The sequence below is a fragment of the Kogia breviceps genome, chromosome 10, assembly GCF_026419965.1.
Source record: "Kogia breviceps isolate mKogBre1 chromosome 10, mKogBre1 haplotype 1, whole genome shotgun sequence".
NCBI classification, from domain to species: domain Eukaryota; kingdom Metazoa; phylum Chordata; class Mammalia; order Artiodactyla; family Physeteridae; genus Kogia; species Kogia breviceps.
This window is the reverse complement of record NC_081319.1, coordinates 71,188,024-71,208,057: the sequence shown is the minus strand read 5'-3', so window position 1 is coordinate 71,208,057 and position 20,034 is coordinate 71,188,024. Positions and strand designations below refer to the sequence as shown.

Genomic DNA, 20,034 nt, shown 5'->3' with positions numbered 1-20,034 from the left:
ACTGAGCCTGCACTCTAGAGCCCACGAGCCACAATTACTGAGTCCACGTGCCACAACTGCCGAAGCCCACATGCCCTAGAGTCCAGGTGCAGCAACTGCTGAGCCCGTGTGCTGCAACTACTGAAGCCTGCGCAACTAAAACCCGTGCTCCTCAACAAGAGAAGCCACCGCAATGAGAAGCCCGCACACCACAACGAAGAGTAGCCCCCGCTCGCCGCAACTAGAGAAAGCCCGCATGCAGCAACAAAGACCCAACGAAGCCATAAATAAATAAATAAATAAAGTTATTTTTTAAAAAACGAATTAACTGGATAAAAGAATTCTCTTTCTTTTAAGCCTACAGCACCCGGTATTCCCAGGCGGTTTCCCATCCGGGTACTAACCAGGCCCGACCCTGCTTAGCTTCCGAGATCAGACAAGATCGGACGCATTCAGGGTGGTATGGCCATAGACTGGATAAAAGATTTGAACAAGCAGATGACAAAAGAAACAAATGCTAATACACAAAAGAAAAGATAAACCACCTCACTGATGAGCAAGTGGAAATAAAAACTGAAACACAAACCATGGTTTATTTGCCAAATTGGTGAAACAGAGTTAGACTAAAATACCCAGTTTTGCTAAGGATGTGAAGAGTGCACCCAAACATTAGTGGCTGGAGTATAAACTGCTGTAAACCTTTTTGCAGTGTAATTTTGGAGCGCTACCTATTTGGCATGCTTTTAGGACTAGTAATTTCCGTTCTATGGGCTCTCTTTCAGCGAAACATGTATTTTAACACAAATGCATAAGAAAATATGTAAGAGGATATTCACTGAAGTGTTCTTTATAATAGCTAAAAATTGTAGATTATTTAAATGTCCTATTATAAAAGAATTGTTTACTAAACTATAGTAAAATTTGATGAAAGTAAATATAATTGCTAAAAATGATGAGGTAGATCCATATGTCCAAACTTGGAAAGCTGGCCAGATATTTGTGAATGAAAACAAGCAGGATAGAGAAAAGTATGGATAAGTTTGATCCCAGTTTTCTGGATACAACAAAGAAAAATATAATATATGCAGCTCTATCCGCACACAGGAAAAGGACTGGAAAAACACACACCAAGAGGTCAATAGTAGTCATCTCTGGTGATGGGGGGGTGGGGTGAAGTAATAACAATTCTATATTGTTTTTATTTTTTTAAATAAATTTATTTATTTATTTATTTTTGCCTGTGTTGGGTCTTCATTGCTGTGCGCAGGCTTTCTCTAGTTGTGGCGAGCTAGGGCTGCTCTTTGTTGTGGTGTGCAGGCTTCTCACTGCAGTGGCTTCTCTTTGTTGCAGAGCACAGGCTCTAAGCACCTGGGCTTCAGTAGTTGTGGCATGTGGGCTCAGTAGTTGCGGCTCACGGGCTCAAGAGCACAGGCTCAGTAGTTGTGGCACACAGGCTTAGTTGCTCCGCAGCACGTGGGATCTTCCCAGACCAGGGCTCGAACCCGTGTCCCCTGCATTGGTGAGAGGATTTTTTTTTTTTTTTTTTTTTTTTTTTTGCGGTACGCAGGCCTCTCACCGTTGTAGCCTCTCCCGTTGCGAAGCACAGGCTCTGGACACGCAGTCTCAGCGGCCATGGCTCACGGGCCTAGCTGCTCTGCAGAATGTGGGATCTTCCCGGACCAGGGCACGAACCCGCATCCCCTTCATCGGCAGGCAGACCCTCAACCACTGAGCCACCAGGGAAGCCTGCAGGTGGATTCTTAACCACTGCGCCACCAGGGAAGTCCTTGAATTTTTTAAATGAGTATGTACCTCTACTGTATTTTTTTTTTTTTTTTTAAGAAAAGGAGCAATAAGAAATGTGCTGCCTGCTTTGGAGCAGGGAATGGAGAAGAGGGAGCCACTAGATAGATCTAAGTTGAGATACCACCAATTCTTATAAAGAGCACAGGTATTTAGGTCAAAAGACCTAGGTTTGAGTTTGGGAAACTCGTTTAAAATAGGTTGATACATCTACCTTAAAGAGATACTGCGAGCTACTAAATGAAATCAGGTAAGTCAAAGTACTTTGAAAACAGTAAAGTGCTTTAAAAAAATCAGGGTTATATTACTGGTTGGCCTGGCAAGTCCTAGTTTGAAAACTGGAAAAATAAGGGCTAAAGGTACAAACTCCTAAGGAAAAGAGACATGGATGGGAACTGATAGATTAAGAGAGACTTAAGAGACATATCAACCAGTTAGTAGAATGTGTGGACCTCATTTGAACCTGATTCAAACAAACTGTTAAATATATTTACAGGAATCAAGAAAATTTGAATAGTGTTATATATTAGATTATATTAAGGACCTATTATAACTTTTTAGATGTAATAATTGCATTACAGCTGTGAGTTTCTTTAATCATTATCTTCAAAAGGTACATATGGAAATATTTTTCGATGAAATTATATGGTGCTTGACACTGAGATGTGCTTACTCACAAAGATGAGTGGGTGAAGAATGGACAGAGTTATGAAGTTGGGTGGCAGGTATATAAGGATTTATGGTATTATTTTTTCTACTTGTACATATGCTTGAAACTGAAAAGTTTTTGTAAAAAAAAAAAAGAATGGGCCCCACCTTTCTAGTTCTAGGAGGAGGTACCAAACACCCATCTGAAGTCTGCTGCAGAGGTGAAACTGAGTACAGCCTTGCCAAGAAAGGCTTCCTTGCTGAGGAGGGGCAGAGAAGACCACGTTTCACTGTGTAAATGCTGTGGGTCGGCAATGGTTTCACTGGTCAGCAGGTGAGACTGACAAACCAAACACCCAGATCAGAATGCAGTCATATCTATCAAAGAAAGGCGGAGTGGACTTCCCTGGTGGCGCAGTGGTTAAGAATCTGCCTGCCAGGGCTTCCCTGGTGGCGCAGTGGTTGAGAATCCGCCTGCCGATGCAGGGGACACGGGTTCGTGCCCCGGTCCGGGAAGATCCCACATGCCGCAGAGCGGCTGGGCCCGTGAGCCATGGCCGCTGAGCCTGCGCTCCGCAACGGGAGAGGCCACAACAGTGAGAGGCCTGTATACCAGAAAAAAAAAAAAAAAAAAAAAAAAAAAGAATCTGCCTGCCAATGCAAGGGGACACAGGTTCGAGCCCTGGTCTGGGAAGATCCCACATGTCGTGGAGCAACTAAGCCAGTGTGCCACAACTACTGAGCCTGCGCTCTAGAGCCCTCGAGCCACGACTACTGAGCCCGTGAGCCACAACTACTGAAGTCCACACGCCTAGAGCCCATGCTCCGCAACAAGAGAAGCCACCGCAATGAGAAGCCCGCACACCACAACGAAGAGTAGCCCCTGCTCATTGCAACTAGAAAAAAACCCGTGCACAGCAACGAAGACCCAGTGCAGCCAAAAATAAATAAATAAACAAATTTATTAAAAAACAAAAAAGAAGGCACAGTGCTTGGTGGGGCTGATGGTAACAATGGGATGGGCACCTATAGAAGGTAAAGGAAAATTTGGTACAAAATATAAACGACAGCTAGCAAGATAGTTAATATACAATTAGAACTGCAGCTGCTGAGGATTTCCCTTAATTGGCATAAAAACTGGCAATGCCAGTGTTCAGACCTCAAATGTAGATTAATGAATGGATTAATACCTTCCTAGGCTCATCCTTGAATACCATTTCAGAAAAGCACTACTGCAAGAATCAACCCCCAAATCCCAACAGACCAGCTGCACGCACGCTCTTTAATAAAGTTAAACCACACAGAATTAAGGTGCCTCTGAAAACTGACCTATTAATGTGAGGGGAAAATGAAAGTTCTCCAGCAAAAGCTTTATTTATATGCTTTTGCTTAGGGTAACTGGACAGAGTGGACAAGATAGAGTGTGACCTTCCACCCTTACTCCCAGTTCTGCCCTGGCTGCTGTCACTTAAGGGGAACAAGGAATGGCATCATTAGGTTGCCTTACGTTTTGAGTAGTGAAAAATAAAAAAGGCTGCCTCATGAAAGACCAAAACACCACGCCTTTGAGTCCCACCAGAAAACCTGAATGGGAAGGATCACGTGAGACATTTCTTATGCCCTTCCCCTCCAAGGGGCTCCACTCCAGTCCCCTTCTCATTACCATCCTACCCCCTGCAATGGCTTTCTACAAAAAGAATAACCCACCACCCCCAGAGTCTGAAGAAGAGGGTTCTGGTCCTAGCCCTGCCACTAATAAGGAGGCAAGGAATCTCACAATCCATCTGTGAAATGAGGGGAGTAGACGGATAGTTTTCTAAAATCCTTTGCAATGTTCTTACTCCCACATGAACCTCTCTTTGACTAAGAGAACAAAGCATCAGGCCATGACAGGCAGGTTTTCCTATGAGTCTTGAAGCACAAGTGACTGAGGAAACCAAAAAAGTGGAGGATCCTCAATGCCTTTTAAGACTCTGCCTGATTTAGGCCTGGCTGGAGCTGTAAGAAAACCTAACTGCTGCCGTGACAGCGAATCACTCTGTTCAAAGTGACAAGAACCCAGTGTGGTAAGAGGTGAAGGAAGAGGAGGAGAAACCAAGGTCCCGGAGTTCTCCTCGGCCCATTCCATTACCTCCAGTGTGAGCTGGATTCTGGCACCTTTCCTGCTCTATACGTCCACATCCTGCTCCTAAGATACAGCATATGAACTGAAGTGTGAAGGCCTGATGTACAATCTAAAATTCCAGCTTTCACAGATGAGGGCCTGCATTTGAGATGAGTTCAAGATAATCCAAAAGGAACCTCAGTCAAACCATCAAACCATCTGTTTATGGCAGAACATAAATATATCAATTTGGTCATTCTTTGGCAAAGGTCTTCTTAGGTGAGATCTGTGACCATCTCAAGAGAGAAATTCCAGGCTACTGCTGCGGCTGCTGTGTATTCTAAAGCCACTATCTCTTTTTCAGCAAGACGTGCCCACTGGCTGCACTCTTGGGAAAAACAAACAGACCACAGATAAGAAAGAGCAATAGCTTGTTCAACTTCGTACTCATGCTTCTTACCGACATATTCTGAGAGGAAGACGACAAAGAACGGAGTGACCAGGTCATTAATTCCTTGGACATACCCACTGGCAGGGTGTCGGATGGCCCAAATAAATAGAATTCTTTCGAAGATCTAGGAAAATGAGAAAAAAAGACGACATGATGTTAAATCACGGGGATACTCTCCCTCCCTCCATTTACCTACCTCACAATTTAACTCAGCGTTGCTACAGAATTTGTAGAAAAATATTTAAAATATTGTGGACAAAGGCAGTCAACAAATATAAAAAGTTTCTGAGACACTAACTGTTTTTAAACAGGGGTAGGTGCTTCTTGCCCTTTCTCTTTTCAGTATCTAGCCAACGTGATATAAAATTGGGAAACGCAAAGGTGACACAAATGGCTTAGAAAAAGGTTTGTTGTGGATGTCATTAATTCAGGCCACCATGCTCATTTGTAGATGCTGTTTCTCTATTTCCAGGAGGAAGATATCAGAATATCTAAGTTCTGATACATTTTCTAAATCTCTTTTGGTCATTACAGGATTTAAAGAGGAAATGCCTTCTTTACCACACTCCCCTTTCTCCCTGCTGAGGCGGAAGGAGATCTAGATCTGGATTTAGTTCTAACCCAGCTTGACTAGGAACCAGTGACAGACTCTAAATGCAGGAAGTCATTTCACACATCAGGATGGAACCCAGACGTTTACTGGGGACAGGAAGTCAAATAAACCAAATCCTATGGACTCCTACAGCCAGGAACTTGAGAACAGAGAAGTCAGCCAGGGCCTCCATGGGGAAAGCCTCTGGGGTTAAGTACATTAGCCACAAGAGGCCAGAGGACTAGAGTGGGGAGAAAGAAAAACTCGTTTTTTTTTTTTTTTTTTGGCCGCACTGCACAGCACGCAGGATCTTAGTGCCCCAACCAGGGATCAAATCCCTGCTCCCTGAAGTGGAAGCATGGAGTCCTAACCACTGGACCACCAGGGATGTCCCTGAAAAGATCCTTTTACAGAGTCCGGCCCTGTCGCATTCTGTTACTCTCCCCTCTGTTTTCACTATGCCCTTGGAGCTTTTCCCCTGTCTTCTCTCAGCTTGCTGATATTCATCCCCTGGCTTCATCCTGCTGACCACAACTCCTGGGCCCAATACATTCCTTAGACAGGCTTTGACTGGGCTGCCTCAGGTCTCTGAACCACACCAGAGGGATGACAGAGGTGTTAATGACTACATGTGGGGGACAGGAGATTAGGGGCCTCCACAGCACCTGGCTCTGCAGAGCCCAGAGTCAGTCAGCTCTGCGGGCAGATTGAAGAGGCCCTCTTGGAGGTCAGGTGCAAGAGAGAAAAAACCTCCCATGGGGAAAAGTAAAAAGGAAGTAGTCGTATGGTTTTGGAGTTGGTTAGCCAGTGTAGGAGAGACGTGGAGAATCTAGATACAATAAAGGATGTTTCCCAGCCCTTGTGTTGAGTCTGCCTTCCAGCTGGCAGAGAGAGCCGAGAAACACTCCCACCGTCAACACCCCTGCCCTCGCAGGCAGTGAGAGCAAAGCCCAGCCTGGAAGGAGCTGGCCTCTGCCTCCACTAGATGGGCCCACTTGCTCCCCAGGGCTGAGGGAAGGGTGTGGCGTCCTCATTTGTGTTAGGCCCAACACTCCAATGGGACCCCACTTACATTCTTTGCTGCTAAATACCCTCCTCCCTCCCTTGAAACTGTGGCTCAAGCTAGACCCACCACATTCAGGGAGATCTCAAGAGTCCCCTGCTCCACTCTGTCTCCTCACACCTCCTGTGGCCTGTGTCTGTCTGGATGTCTCTGTTAAAAGCTCTTCCAGATCAATCCTTCTGAAGGACTTATCAGGACTTCTACTTCACACTATCAGCTCCTTGTGAATACACAAATCCCTGGTGACTGGCTTAAACAATGGCCAAGCGCATGGAAGCTAACCATTCAGAATCAGGAGACCTGCAATAATCCCTCTCTAGTAAGGATGTGACAGTGCAGACACACTCACACTGTACAAGTGAAAATGCCAAAGAGATGGAAATAGATGAGCACCAAGCCTGGTTACCAGGGGAGACCTGGAATCTTCCCTACAGAAAAAGCCTGGGACAGTCTTGTCTACCTCTGAGACACCTCTTCTACTAGTGTGGGTAATTCTCACTTACGATGGTCAATTCTCAAGTACATTTAGGTTTATAAAACAAGTCTTTCAATATTCAGTGTTACTTAATTTTCTGCTCCTTGGTTGGCAATTTATTCTGTTTATGATAACTACAGTCTGCTAGATGGAAAGGTGATTCAAGAAAAAGTGGAAAGTCTACAGTTTGAATTTCTTTCTCTGTAGGCAGGTTCCACTACTAGGAGAAGCCTTTTAAATAAACTACTTTTCCTGTCTCCAAATTTAAAGTAACCATGCACAGGTCAGAGAGAAGAACCTGAACATCTTCCAGTAAAAATGAGGAATAAGCAGGGCTGAGCCATGGGAAACTGAACAGGAGACACAAAGGGACCCTGGGTGGTTTTTAGCTTCCTCTGAGCTGACTCTTACAGGTAAAATAATGGTGTCACCCTCAAAATCTTCTTTATGCTAGTGGTAAATTATGAGGGATCCCATCAGTAGACACATCTATATTTAAACAGAATTATGAGTATAATCTAAAGTCAAACAAATTATTTTGAGCATTTTTTATCACATTTTCTCTATTATGAGGATGAGTGAAAATATAATTCAAAGAACACTTACATCCAGTATCCTAGCTACTATGAAGCTGCAAAGGAAATCCCTAATCTTGAGGAGTTTATATCAATACTCACTGCTTGGTCAAAAGATTAACAATCCCACTGAAACCTTTCATGTGCTTTGCCAACTTGTTAGGTCTCAACATATCACTACTAATTTGACTTCTGGGTAGGTATCCGAAAGAATTTAAAACAGGGACTCAGATCTTTGCACACCCACATTCACAGCAGCATTACTCACAATACCCCAAAGGTGGAAGCAACTCAAGTGTCCACTGAAAGATGGCAGATCAACAATATGTCTTACACACATATAATAGAATATCATTCAGTCTTAAAAAAGGAAGGAAGGGGACTTCCCTGGCGGTCCAGTGGTTAAGACTCCGTGCTTCTGATGCAGGGGGCACAGGTTCAATCCCTGGTCGGGGAACTAGGATCCCGCATGCCGCGTGGTGCGGCCAAGAAAATAAATAAAGGAAGGAAATTCTGACACATGCTACAACATGGATGAACCTTGAAGATATTATGCTAAGTGAAACAAGCCAGTCACAAAAGGACAAATACTGTATGATCCCACTTATCTGAGGTACCTGGAATAGTCAAATTGATAGACACAGAAAGTAGAATGGCCGTTGATAGGGGATGGAAAGTTATTGTTTCATGCGTACAGAGCTTCAGTTTGGGAAGATGAAAAAAAGTGTAGAGATGGACTGTGGTAATGGTTGAACAACAATATGAATGTACTTAATGTCACTGAACTGTACACTTAAAAATGGTTAAAATGGTAAATTTTGTTACCTACGCTTACTACACACACACACACACACACACACACACACACACACAACACTACCAGTTACATAAAGCAGAGCAAACACAGGACAAGGAATTCTAGGGTGTAGTTTCTGTCTTCATTCTGTCACCAGATAGACTCAAGATGCTGGGCCAGTCCCGTAGCCTCTCAAAGTGCTACTCAGCCCACAGGTTTGTTACGAGGATCGAATGAGAACGCGTAAGAAAGTGCTCTGAAAGGACCAAAGCTCCATATGCGAACACAAGGTACTATCACGATTAACCATAAACCTGCCCATGCCTGGAGGGAGGGCTAAGCACACATCCACACAGATGGTGCCACAGAAGGATGGGGGGGGGCGGGGGGCAGTGGGGACCGAGAATGTTGAGCACTTCCCTCACCTCCTGTACAAGTGGTTGCTGGAACAATGGAATGAGAGGATTCGTCCTTGGAATGTCGATGTGAATCTGAAAAAGAGAAGCCGTATCCAAAAACACAAATGCCAGTTTGTTCTTTTGAGAAGTTATTTTCTTAGGAACCGGAAATCAAGGGAGTAAGAGTGAGAGCACAATTTATCTTTAGAAAAAAATGGACTGACATACAAAAATAGTCTAGTTAAACCTACCTACCTGTGCATCTGGAATACATTCCCATGACAGCAATAGCTTTTTGAACACTGAGGAAACCTTCCCAAAGAAAAACCACTTACACCAAACAGCAATAGGCTTCGCAACTTAAGAGAATCACCCACTTCTTTTTCCTATTGTCTGGAATCTGTTTTACTCTGGGCCGGTACTTATTTAACAGGTATGATCAAAATGTGTACGCCTCTTTCAGATTCTTACTCAGCATTTCCCAAGAAGTAAAAAAGCTCTGAAAGCTGCAAAAACATGCCAGGATAGAGAATTAGAGGGAGCTGGCCTTTAATAACTGGCACTGAAAGTTCTGACTTCTGTTACCAAAGAAGTCACGATGACTGGTTTTGGCTTCGGGATTTCCCAATGTCTAACAATGCTAAGGACTGTGTCAATAGCCGCAGAGGCTACTTCAATTCTTGGAGCTTGTTGTAGACAGTTGCCTCCCCCAGTATTTTCCCCTCTGCAATCACGAGACTCCCCTTCACACCCTCCACCTTTCCGCAGGCTGTGGGGACCACTATGTGCAATGATAGAACACTCCCTGATAAGGCTGCTGATGGCTACGGCTCCTGCAGACAGACAAACATGGTTGCGAAAGAGGCACTGCAGCTGCCAGAAGGACACACTGATGTTACAGTCCAGAGGGATGGACCACAGAGTGAACTCATCTTTCAGCTTGTGTCCCATAACCCTTACTACTCTCTGTGTGGTCTGTGGACCAGCAGCAGGTGGCATCACCTGGGAGCTCATTAGAAGCGAAGGTCTCACCCCAGACCTCCTGAATTAGAGTCTGCATTTTACCATAATCCCTAGATGGGATTTTATCATAATCCTAGGTGACGTGTATGCACATTAAAATCAGAGAAGCACTGCCACTGACCAGGACCCCCCAGAATCTATCTATTTAAAATGGCTAAGATAAGAGCTACTGAATTAGAAAGAGGGGAAGTAGTTCTGGGAATAAATTCAATTCCTAACCAGCACACTGTAGCCTGAAGACTTGGAAAACTCGCACCCCAAGAGCACTTCCAGGAGCCAAACCTTAAGATTATGACTAGAGAGCAAAAGGGCAGCAGGCGATGACTGTACCTGTCTGTAGGTATCCTGGTGATGTTCCTCATTTCGAGAGTCATAATACTGTTCAATGAAGCCAAAATACTCCTCCCGCTTCCGCTGCAAGGTCAACTTCCTCCTCTCGGTGTTTGCTGGGAGATAGCCCTGTAGACAGGACTGCTAGTCAGATGGGGACAGGCACTGGCTGGATGAATCCTTAATTTTTATTTTAGCCTGAGCAGTGGCTTGGAAACTATCAAAGGAACCGAAAGAAAGCTGCCAAGACACGAGCGTAAATCCCATCTTGGTTCTGGCCACCCAGTGTTTGCCCTCTCCTCATTCAATGAGATGCACATGTGGGCAGATGAAACACGGCCAACCAGGGTTGGCCTGCACCCCCTGCACTGCGCTAGGAGCGGGTACTGCTGGAGCACTGCGGAGCTCCGGAGCTGGCACAGTAGAGAAGCGAATGTAGGTCAGTGGGAGGGAACTGGACCCGAGTTAGGACCTCCTGGGGCTGCGTGTGCACGAGGCAAACCTTCCCAGGGTCACAGGGAGGTGGCCGCCTCTGTGGCATATCTCAGTGGTGTGCCACGTGAGTCGGTGCCGGTTACACATTCTTTTCTACGGTAGCATTCAGAATTACCAGCTTAGGAACCTGAATGGAATCTGCGACACAGCAGCTGCAACGTCCAGACACAGAACTGCTGGCAGCGGCCCCCCTCCTGGCCCCAGCTCCAGGCCAACTTACATTCTTATCCCTGGTCTAGATCCCACTCTCAATTCTTACATCTCCTGTTCCCCTTCCATTCTCACCACATCAACTTCTAATAGCATTCAAACTTAGAAGAAGCAGGGGCAATGATTACACGGCTGCAAGACTGGGGGTGGGGACAGTCAGGAGAGAGCCACGTCCTCTTGCAGGCAGCTAAGGGATACATTCCACAGCGAGCAAGCAAGCAAGCGCCTGGAGAGCAGGGGCTGTGCCGTCTTCACTTCCATATATCCTCACAGCACCTGACACCATGCCAGGCAAACAGCAGGCCCTCAATAAATCCTTATAGGATTTATTGAATGAATGAATGAATTTTACAGGCTCAGGAAATCAAAGTGTTCCTATCACAGTGACAGGCACAGTGCTCCGTTACTTAGTGAAAGTGGGACTAGTGCAGGCTTCTGAGGGAGGCCCGTTTATCAACTCTTCACAGTTGCAAAGTGGGTTTCAAACACCTTGGTTATTCCTACTGAAAAAGGAGGGAGGCCCAGGGAATGTGGGAGCCTGTTCAAACAAGTGCTGGCTCACCCAGCCTCACTGTGTTCTTCCTCCTCGGTGCCGAGAAGGCAAGATCAGGACTATAGGCACAAACGTGTGCTCTTCTACATGTGTGGGAATAAACTCTCAAGAATGTGTTTCTTTATGCAAAGAAATAGGACTACGGTCCCACAGGTCTGCCACATCCGGAAGGACTAGAGAAGTCTACGGAGCAAGACTCATGTGACCAGACTAACCTCAGCAGGTAAGAAGGGCTGTGTGAGGTTCACGCTTCTCTACACAGTGGGTAGAACTCACCGACAGGAGTCTCCAGGTTACAGGCCGAACCTCCCTGGGAACCCCTGGCCAGCTACACTTCCTCAGTTCATCTGCAAATAGATAAAGGCTTTGTTGGATTTAGCCCTTCCCACAGATGCCCTAAGACAAGCCTCAGCCAGCGCTGCCTGGTGCCTCCCACCGTTCCAGTAGGACGATTGCCATCGCCACCGCCACCACTGCCGCTGCCACGACCGCCACCAGCTACCGACAAGCACAGGGAAAAAGCCCAAGACACAGCCCTGAGCAGCAAAGTGCCAAGGTCACGGCTCTGCAGCAGTGATCCAGTCAGCTCAGAGATTAGAGTTAGAGGGGAAGGGAAAGGCCAGTAGGTGTGGATTTCAGTAAGAATCACCTGGAGGTAGGGGAGACCAAAGCCAGAATAGCTACAGGCCACAGAATCCAGTCCCACCTAATTTAGTCCCTAATTCCTAGTAACACATTTCTGACTTAATACCTGCATGTCACTTCAATGGGCACCAGATCAGGAGATGCTGGAAAAGTAAAAGAAGGAAGAATAAAGAGCAATAGCTTCCAGGTCTCTGAGAATTCCAGTCACCAAGGGGTCCTAGCTTTTGCCCAGGGCTCACGGGGACTCACCTAAGTCGGTGTTGTGGCTGGAGAGAAGCTGACGGAATTTTTCTAGGCGGGTTTTCTCCCGGACAGTCATCGGGGGTGCCCCAGAAGCATTCTGGTCTGAGATCCGGGCAACAAGGGGGATGATGGGTCGGAGAGGGAGTGACTGCTGTTTGTGGAGTGGGTTCCTCAGGCATGTATCACCTAAGATAATTTGAAAGAGAAAGAGAACAAGCTGTGTGAAGAGCACAGATTCTGAGAAACCTTAAACCTGACTGTTGAGCACTGGTCTCCACCACCAGAGCTGTGGCTTCATGGTTTGTGCGCTGCCTGAAGGTGCTCGGTGTGGAGCAGCCAGGGGATTGGAAACCCAGCTGCGCTCCATTCAGCCGCCCAGGGGAAGGGCTGCATTTTTATCATACGTACCAAGGCACCTTATGTGCAAACAGAGACTCCAGCTGCGGTAGCAAATTTGACAACTTTTTTTTGTGACTTCAGAGGAATATCAATTGTTTTCTTTCTGCCCCAGCCTGGAACTTTTCTTGGTGCCAAATAGCAAGTTTTGGGGCAACGCAGTCAAAGGCAGTGTTTGCCTTCCTTTTCCACGTCACAGAGCACAGAGAAAATGTCACTGTAAAGCACACCGCAATGAAAGGAGGTGGCTGCTCTCCTGAAGCCCCAGCCCTAGCCAGCTGCCCCAAGGGCCGAGAAGGCCAATACCTCTGGCACAACTCTCACCTGTTCTTGGCCCACTAGTTGTGCTCTGCACACGGGTGAGAGGCTCTGGCCTAAGGCAGGCTCCTCTGTGCTCCCATACTTCTCACCAGCCAATCACATTTCTCTAATTGAAATAACAGGAACACAGACTCAAGCTGAACTCTGTGTCCAGTTCTAGATACTTCTAAACTAGACGGTAGGTAGGAGAAATGAGCAGTATAGGACTAACGTTTATTGAATGCTTATTAAGGCACTGTGCTGGTCACAGTTACCTATGACCTCTCATTTGATCCTTACAACATACAGTAGGAATTTATCACTATTTTAGAGATTAGGAAACTGTAGCTCAGAGAGGTTAAGTAATTTGCAAGAGAGAGCTGAGATACCACCTTAGGTCTGCCTGACTCCAAAACCCTTATTTATTTTACTACCCCAAATGAAACTCAGTTTCAAATTCTGACTGTCCTTTCATGACTGTTTCATATTCTTTACATATTAGGGCCTTAAAAAGTAGTAGTCACAGTAAGAATAAAACAGTGAATACTCATCAACCAGCATGACAAGAAGGTTTACAGAAACAACTGCCACGGAGTACTTGGCTTGGATGCCTAGTGTAACACGGGGCCTAGAAAACGCAGACCACACGCTGCAGAGCTCAGACCAGTGTGCACTTTCGGAATCGGTGACTGACAGACAGATGCTCCCAGGAGGGAACCTCACAACAGGAATGCTCTGGGCAGTCCCGGCTGCACAAGGGCAGCTCATTAGGGATTGTGGTGGGGCCTTCCCTCACACTGGGACCCTGTGGAGACCCTCAATCACGTGTGAAGACACTTTCCACAGCCTGTAGCTGTGGCCACCCCGTCAATGGACACTGAATGGCTGTCCTGGGCACGTCATTGAAGGTTCGAGCTGGGGCCTGAATCGGCAACGGAAAATGACTATGGAATGATTTTAAAGGCCTTTCAGCCTAATTTCCTGACCACAACCTTAGTCCGAAACTGTAAAAGAAGTTCTCTTAGAACATGAGCCAGGACACATGCCAGGGCTCTGACATTCTACTGTCTTTTCATCCTTTACCAGTCAGCTGTTTTAACTTTCACTAGCTTGAGGGCACTTCCCCCTCCAGCTCAGAATAAGTGGCTTCCATAAAACCCTTCAGGGCAACATTAAATACAGCAATGGATACTTAAAAGAGTACACCCGGCATCCCCAAACATCTGATAAAACCACCATCATCTCAACCAGTTACTGCTGCCTGTTTCCTGAAAAGATGGGGTATCTCCTCCCGCCCCACCCAATCTGGTGGGCAGGGAGCTGTGACACAGGGATTCCGTACCTCAGGAACACGAAAAAGACAACCTATGCTAGTGGCTGTTTCCCACAGGTGAGGAGGTCAACCAACAGTGCCAAACATTTGTGAAATTCAGCCACTAACAACTGTAACTACATATAGTCAATAGTCTTCAACCTGACCAGGCCTAAAGCAGTGTGAAGCAACCAAACCATAGAGGTTTTGGACCCCACCACAGGTAAAGGAAGAAGAGAGTGGCAGGCAACACTCAGGTGTCAGGAAGTGAAACCCCGGGTCCCAGGACCAGGCAGCCATCCAGGTGGGAGGAGCAAGTACAGCTCAGGACCAGGTAGGCTCACTGATGTCCCTCAGGCTTGAGCTCGCCTATTTATCATCCAGTGGAACATCTAAGGGAGGCCCTAAAAAAACCTGCTTTTATTTAAAATGCACTCTGCTGAAGAGGCTGGGCCTAAGGAGGGGAGCTGGACAGACTTACTGGAATTTCTGGACAGCTGGGCGTCACTGCTGGACTTTATGACCTTGTAGCTGGCAGGAACATCGGATGTCGTTGACTGGGACCGTTCTGGTTTCACCCTCAGCTTGCTATGGTTTTCTAACACTTGGGCAGCAGTTGCCAAAGCAACTTTTGAGTTCAGAGTTTGGAAAGAAGGGGAGGAAAAGTCCTCTTCCTCATCATCGCCAATGTCCCAAGCATCACTGGTGTTCTGGGCAAACTCATGAAAACTGGAGGCCTTCTTATTCTTCAGAGGAACCGTGCTGACTTTTGACCGTTCTTTAATGAAGCTTTAAGAAAGGAGACACCGTTACGAAGGAATGGTCTGACACATCTGACCATCTTCACTTGCTTAATATAATATTAACAGTATTATAAACTATCTCATGCACAATCATTACCTTCTTCAAACAAAAAATATCCATTTCCATTCCTCATCTGATGCATCCAGACCACCCCTATGCTGCAGAGCCAGACAAAACAAGGACAGCAACGCTCTCCAAATATTCCATGAGCTCCTCTACACTTTCCAGCCCCCTGCACTTAGGTGACGCTACATGACTAGTTCTGGCCAACGGGCTAAGGAGAGATATGAGGCAGTCCCTTCGGAGCCAAAGTATAAAAGAACAGGTGTGAGTTCTCTATAAGCTTTCTTCTATCATGACAACTCCAGATGGTGGCGCCCCCCTCAGCCTGGATAACAGAGTGACTACGTGGAACAGAGCCTGCCCTCCACACCCACCTGACTCTACTTTGGACCGGTGGTGTGAGTGAGAAATCAGCCTTTGTTGTGTCAATCCACTGAGATTTCAGAGTTAATCTGTTATGACAACATAACCTGAACTATTTTTTAAAGCAGGACATCAACTCCTGGTAGAACAAGAGACAATTTTAGGTAGCCCACATGTACTATGAAACACTGAGTTCCAAAATGAACAAGTTGTTCCCTCTTTATTCTGTTAAAGTCCTGCTGCCCTTGAGGAGAGATCTGAGTTTGCTGCCACTCTGTCTTTACGACTATTTTTTAACAAAGTGAGGGCAGTCTCAGGATCAACATTTTGTAAGAACAGAATCTGGCTTAGAATTGAATTAATAAGATTGTTTTGTGTTTCACTGTATTTATTTTTAAGGTTACTTTCTGTTTTTGGCAGATGATACTGGTTTTCCACTTAGGAAACTAATAAGGTTTATTTAAAAAATAAATCTAACTGAGTACATATGAGTTTATTTTTTCAAATGTATTTAATAAATAATAGTGTAGAATACAGCAAAAAAATCGTGGAGACAGTACATGACTGAATAATAGAAATAAAGTGCACAATAAATGTAATGCGCTTAAATCATCCCCAAACCATCTCCCCACACCGCCCCCCAGTCCATGGAAAGACTGTCTTCCATGAAACCAGTCCCTGGAGCCAAAAAGGTTGGGGACTGCTGATGTAGACCTTTCCTACTTTCCTGCACTTTTCCTCTTCTTTTTTTTTTTTTTTGGCTGCACCATGCGGCTTGTGGGATCTTAGTTCCCTGACCAGGCAGGGATCGAGCCCGTGCCCCCTGCAGTGGAAGTGTGGAGTCTTAACCACTGTACCACCAGGGAAATCCCCCTGAACTTTTCCTCTCTGTGAACTCCTTAAGGTCTGGGGGCCCTTATTCTGGTTCCAGGGGCTAAGTAGTTGGGACATTTCTAATTCAGTCTTAATTAGCATCCCTGAGGACTGGAATGCAAGGGGTAAAAACATCATTAAAATGCCTCACTGTTTCCCTCAGCAAGGCAGGACAACTCTAGACTAAAAACAAGGCTCTGCTGGAAGAGCTGAAGTTCCCCCATTTCTGAGAGATGTTTCTTCCCTTTGGGTAGAGGTGGGTGCTCTAATACCCATCCCATCTCCCTAGATACGTCCAATAGTTATTCTGAAAGATAATTGTTCCTAACACTGATAAATACAGACTCATAACTCATACAGGTCATCAGAAAGTCCCTATTATTAACACCAAAAAAGATTCAAAAAAGATATCACTGAGGCATATTTTCAAACACTAGTCTCGCACAGAGTAAAGGAAAATATATCACTCTATCACTCAGGATGCAGGAGATAAGGTAAGATTACAAGAAGTAACAGTTCAAACGTGAAGGAAACAAGATACCATTCTCCACCCACTAAATCAGTAAAGATTTAAAGATGCATCCTCTTTGGTGCTAACTAAGGTGTGGTGAGACCAGCTCTCTAATACTGCAGGTGGGGGTGTATGTTGTATCACCTTCTGGAAAACAATCTGGCAACATACACACCATGAGCCTGAAAATGATTCATAATTTCTGACCATAAGAAAATAATCAGAGACTCAAACAAAGGTGATCTAAAACAGTTTATAATGGTATTATTTATTTTGGTTATAAACTGCAAACAACATAAACATCTAGAAATTGCAAATGATGAAATATGTTATGTTTCAGCCACCAGATGGAATGCTATACTGCTTATCGAAAATCACATCTTGAAGGCTATTTAATAACACTAGAAAATGATCTCAATAAAGTGAAAATTGAACCAAAATTATATATTTTTTATGATCTCTATATTTCTTAGAAAGTATATGCACAGAAAAGACCAGGAATAAAATGCATCAAAATGTTAATATTGCTTATCTCTGGGCTATGGAATTATAGGTGATAAATTTAATTTTTATACTTCTCTGAATTATTCATGTTTTCTACACTGAGCATATTATTTTTATTAATCACTGGAAAAGGTTGTTTTGTTGGCTTTTGTCAATCCCCAAAGTAAGAGTACTGAATGAACAATCAAAAATGAACAAGAGCCCAAATCAAAGAAAACAAAACTGAGGCAATGCAACGCAAAAATCTGCATGTCAAAAATCCATGAGCCAGTAAAGCAATTATACCCCAGTAAAGATGTTTTTTAAAAAAAAAAAGCCTCTGGAAATATTTTTTAAAAAATCCATGAGCCAGAGGCAAATTACTTCTCTGCAGACCTCTTGAGGCTGTATGTTCTGGATTCATCACTATGCTTCTCCTCTGTGAAAGGGGATCCAGGATCCACAACCTGCAGTACTCACCTCAGTGGGTTCACTGTCAAGAACAAACAGGCGGATATGTAAGAAAGATGTGCCATCAAAAAAATGCTGCATAGGAGTATGTGGCTATTGTTATTGTTTTCCTCCTTAGAGACCACGTGTACCTCAAGATTGCACACTACGTGGGCTTCCCTGGTGGCGCAGTGGTTGAGAATCCGCCTGCCAATGCAGGGGACACGGGTTCGTGCCCCGGTCTGGGAAGATCTCACATGCCACGGAGCAGCTGGGCCCGTGAGCCATGGCCACTGAGCCTGTGCTTCCGGAGCCTGCGCTCTGCAACGGGAGAGGCCACAACAGTGTGAGGCCCGCATACCGAAAAAAAAAAAAAAAAAAAAGATTGCACACTACGATTCCAATGGAGTGATATAGAGTACTTTGGATGCCAAGGTTTTTTTTTTTTTTTCCTTGGTTGATGTTTCTTAAATACCCTCTTGATGTCTTTAGAATTCTTTAAATAAACCATGAATCAAGAAGCTGAATTTTAACTCAGGTCAAAGAATTGACTAGATGCTATTAGTCTAACATTGGGTGAAGCATATGCACACCCTGGAGTGGATCAAAACACTGCACCAGGGACTTCCCTGGTGGCACAGTTGTTAAGGATCTGCCTGTCAGTGCAGGGGACACAGGTTCGAACCCTGGTCCAGGAAGATCCCGCACACTGCGGAGCAACTAAGCCTGCAAGCCACAACTACTGAGCCTCCGCTCTAGCGTCCGTGCTCCGCAGCAAGAGAAGCCACGGCAATGAGAAGCCCATGACCGCAACGAAGAGTAGCCCCCCTCGTTGCAACTGGAGAAAGTCCGTGTGCAGCAAAAAAAACCCAATGCAGCCAAAACTAATAATAAATAAATTTTAAAAACAAACAAACAAACAAAAAATACCGCACCAAGAGATGGGCCATGGTGAGTGTCAATAAAATATTAATCCAAGTAATTCTAGCTGGGGGTGCCTCTGGCTTATAGACTGCCTAATTTTAACATGGTCCCAACTATTCTATAAATAACCTGAGACACAATAATGCCACAGTGTGGCTGGAAGTTTAACCAAAATTACTTAAACAGAACTATATCAAAGTTACAACCAACCTGGCCTCACATAGACACCTTCACCATACCTCCTTACATCTGTATGCCAAATTATAGTTTGTTTGTTATATGGGTTAGGAAACAAAAGATCAATCATTCTGTGATTTGATTAATACTATGTTGTTTTACTGAGACAGCTGTTCACTTAATAGAAATACAACACAAATTTATTCAGAAAAATAACGTTTGACACTGGTAAGGGGTGTGAAGCAAGTGGGGAATATGCTAAATCCAGTCATATCAATGACTAGTGTGGTTTCACATGAACTAGATTTATAACTCAGAACTAGGATATCAATTCAGAAAACAATAAATTTAGAAGTTTATCATACCATCAAGTGGCCAATGGGGCCGCTCTGCAGTAAGACTAGTTTTATCTGAGCTATAAAAATTACTGCAGGCAATATTATCACTAATGGTAATAATGTGGCAAATGGAAGTCAATATATACAGACGGGTAATGACTTGCTGTGCTCGTGCAGTTTAGATATTGAAGACCCAATGTAAAAACTTCCGCTGTGATGTGGATTAACCACACAGTAATTAATGGTAGCCAGAAGTGGAACGGTAATCAGGTAGCAGAGAAAGTAATAAAAATGTCCCAACAAAGGTACTCAAATAAGGGCAATAAATGTTTTATAGCAACAATCTGGAATTGTAAAATGGTCCAGTGCAGACCTAGATGTTGTCCCAGATTGTAGAGTGGTAATACCAAACCACCACATGCACGAAAAAGGGATGCAATTTATTCAGTGACAATTATATTCCTCCCAAATTGCAGAGCTAAATAACTACTTCTACTGAAAGTATGAATGCAACTCTGCTGAATGACCAGTGGAAACATTCATGGTTTTATATCATTAACAGGTGGGAAAAAGGAACTTCCCTGGTGGTCCAGTGGTTAAGACTCCGCGCTTCCACTGCAGGGGGTGTGGGTTTGATCCCTGCTCGGGGAACTAAGA

The 20,034-nt window shown here is 44.8% G+C and overlaps 1 protein-coding gene and 1 non-coding gene across 2 annotated transcripts in view; both read right to left on the bottom strand.

Annotated features, from left to right (window-relative positions):
- Positions 1–20,034, bottom strand: part of TBC1D22B (TBC1 domain family member 22B) — a 65,604-nt gene that overhangs the window by 29,855 nt on the left and 15,715 nt on the right. Inside the window, exons 3-8 of the mRNA XM_059076373.2 lie at positions 14,873–15,180; positions 12,390–12,569; positions 11,772–11,842; positions 10,238–10,366; positions 8,912–8,977; positions 4,995–5,109 (exon numbers count right to left, since the gene is read on the bottom strand). Of these exons, the coding sequence (XP_058932356.1) occupies positions 4,995–5,109; positions 8,912–8,977; positions 10,238–10,366; positions 11,772–11,842; positions 12,390–12,569; positions 14,873–15,180 (869 nt within the window). The remainder of the gene's footprint in view (positions 1–4,994; positions 5,110–8,911; positions 8,978–10,237; positions 10,367–11,771; positions 11,843–12,389; positions 12,570–14,872; positions 15,181–20,034) is intronic.
- On the bottom strand, positions 335–453 carry LOC131764677 (5S ribosomal RNA). Its single transcript, XR_009337888.1, has one exon. It is a non-coding gene; the product is annotated as a 5S ribosomal RNA (ribosomal RNA).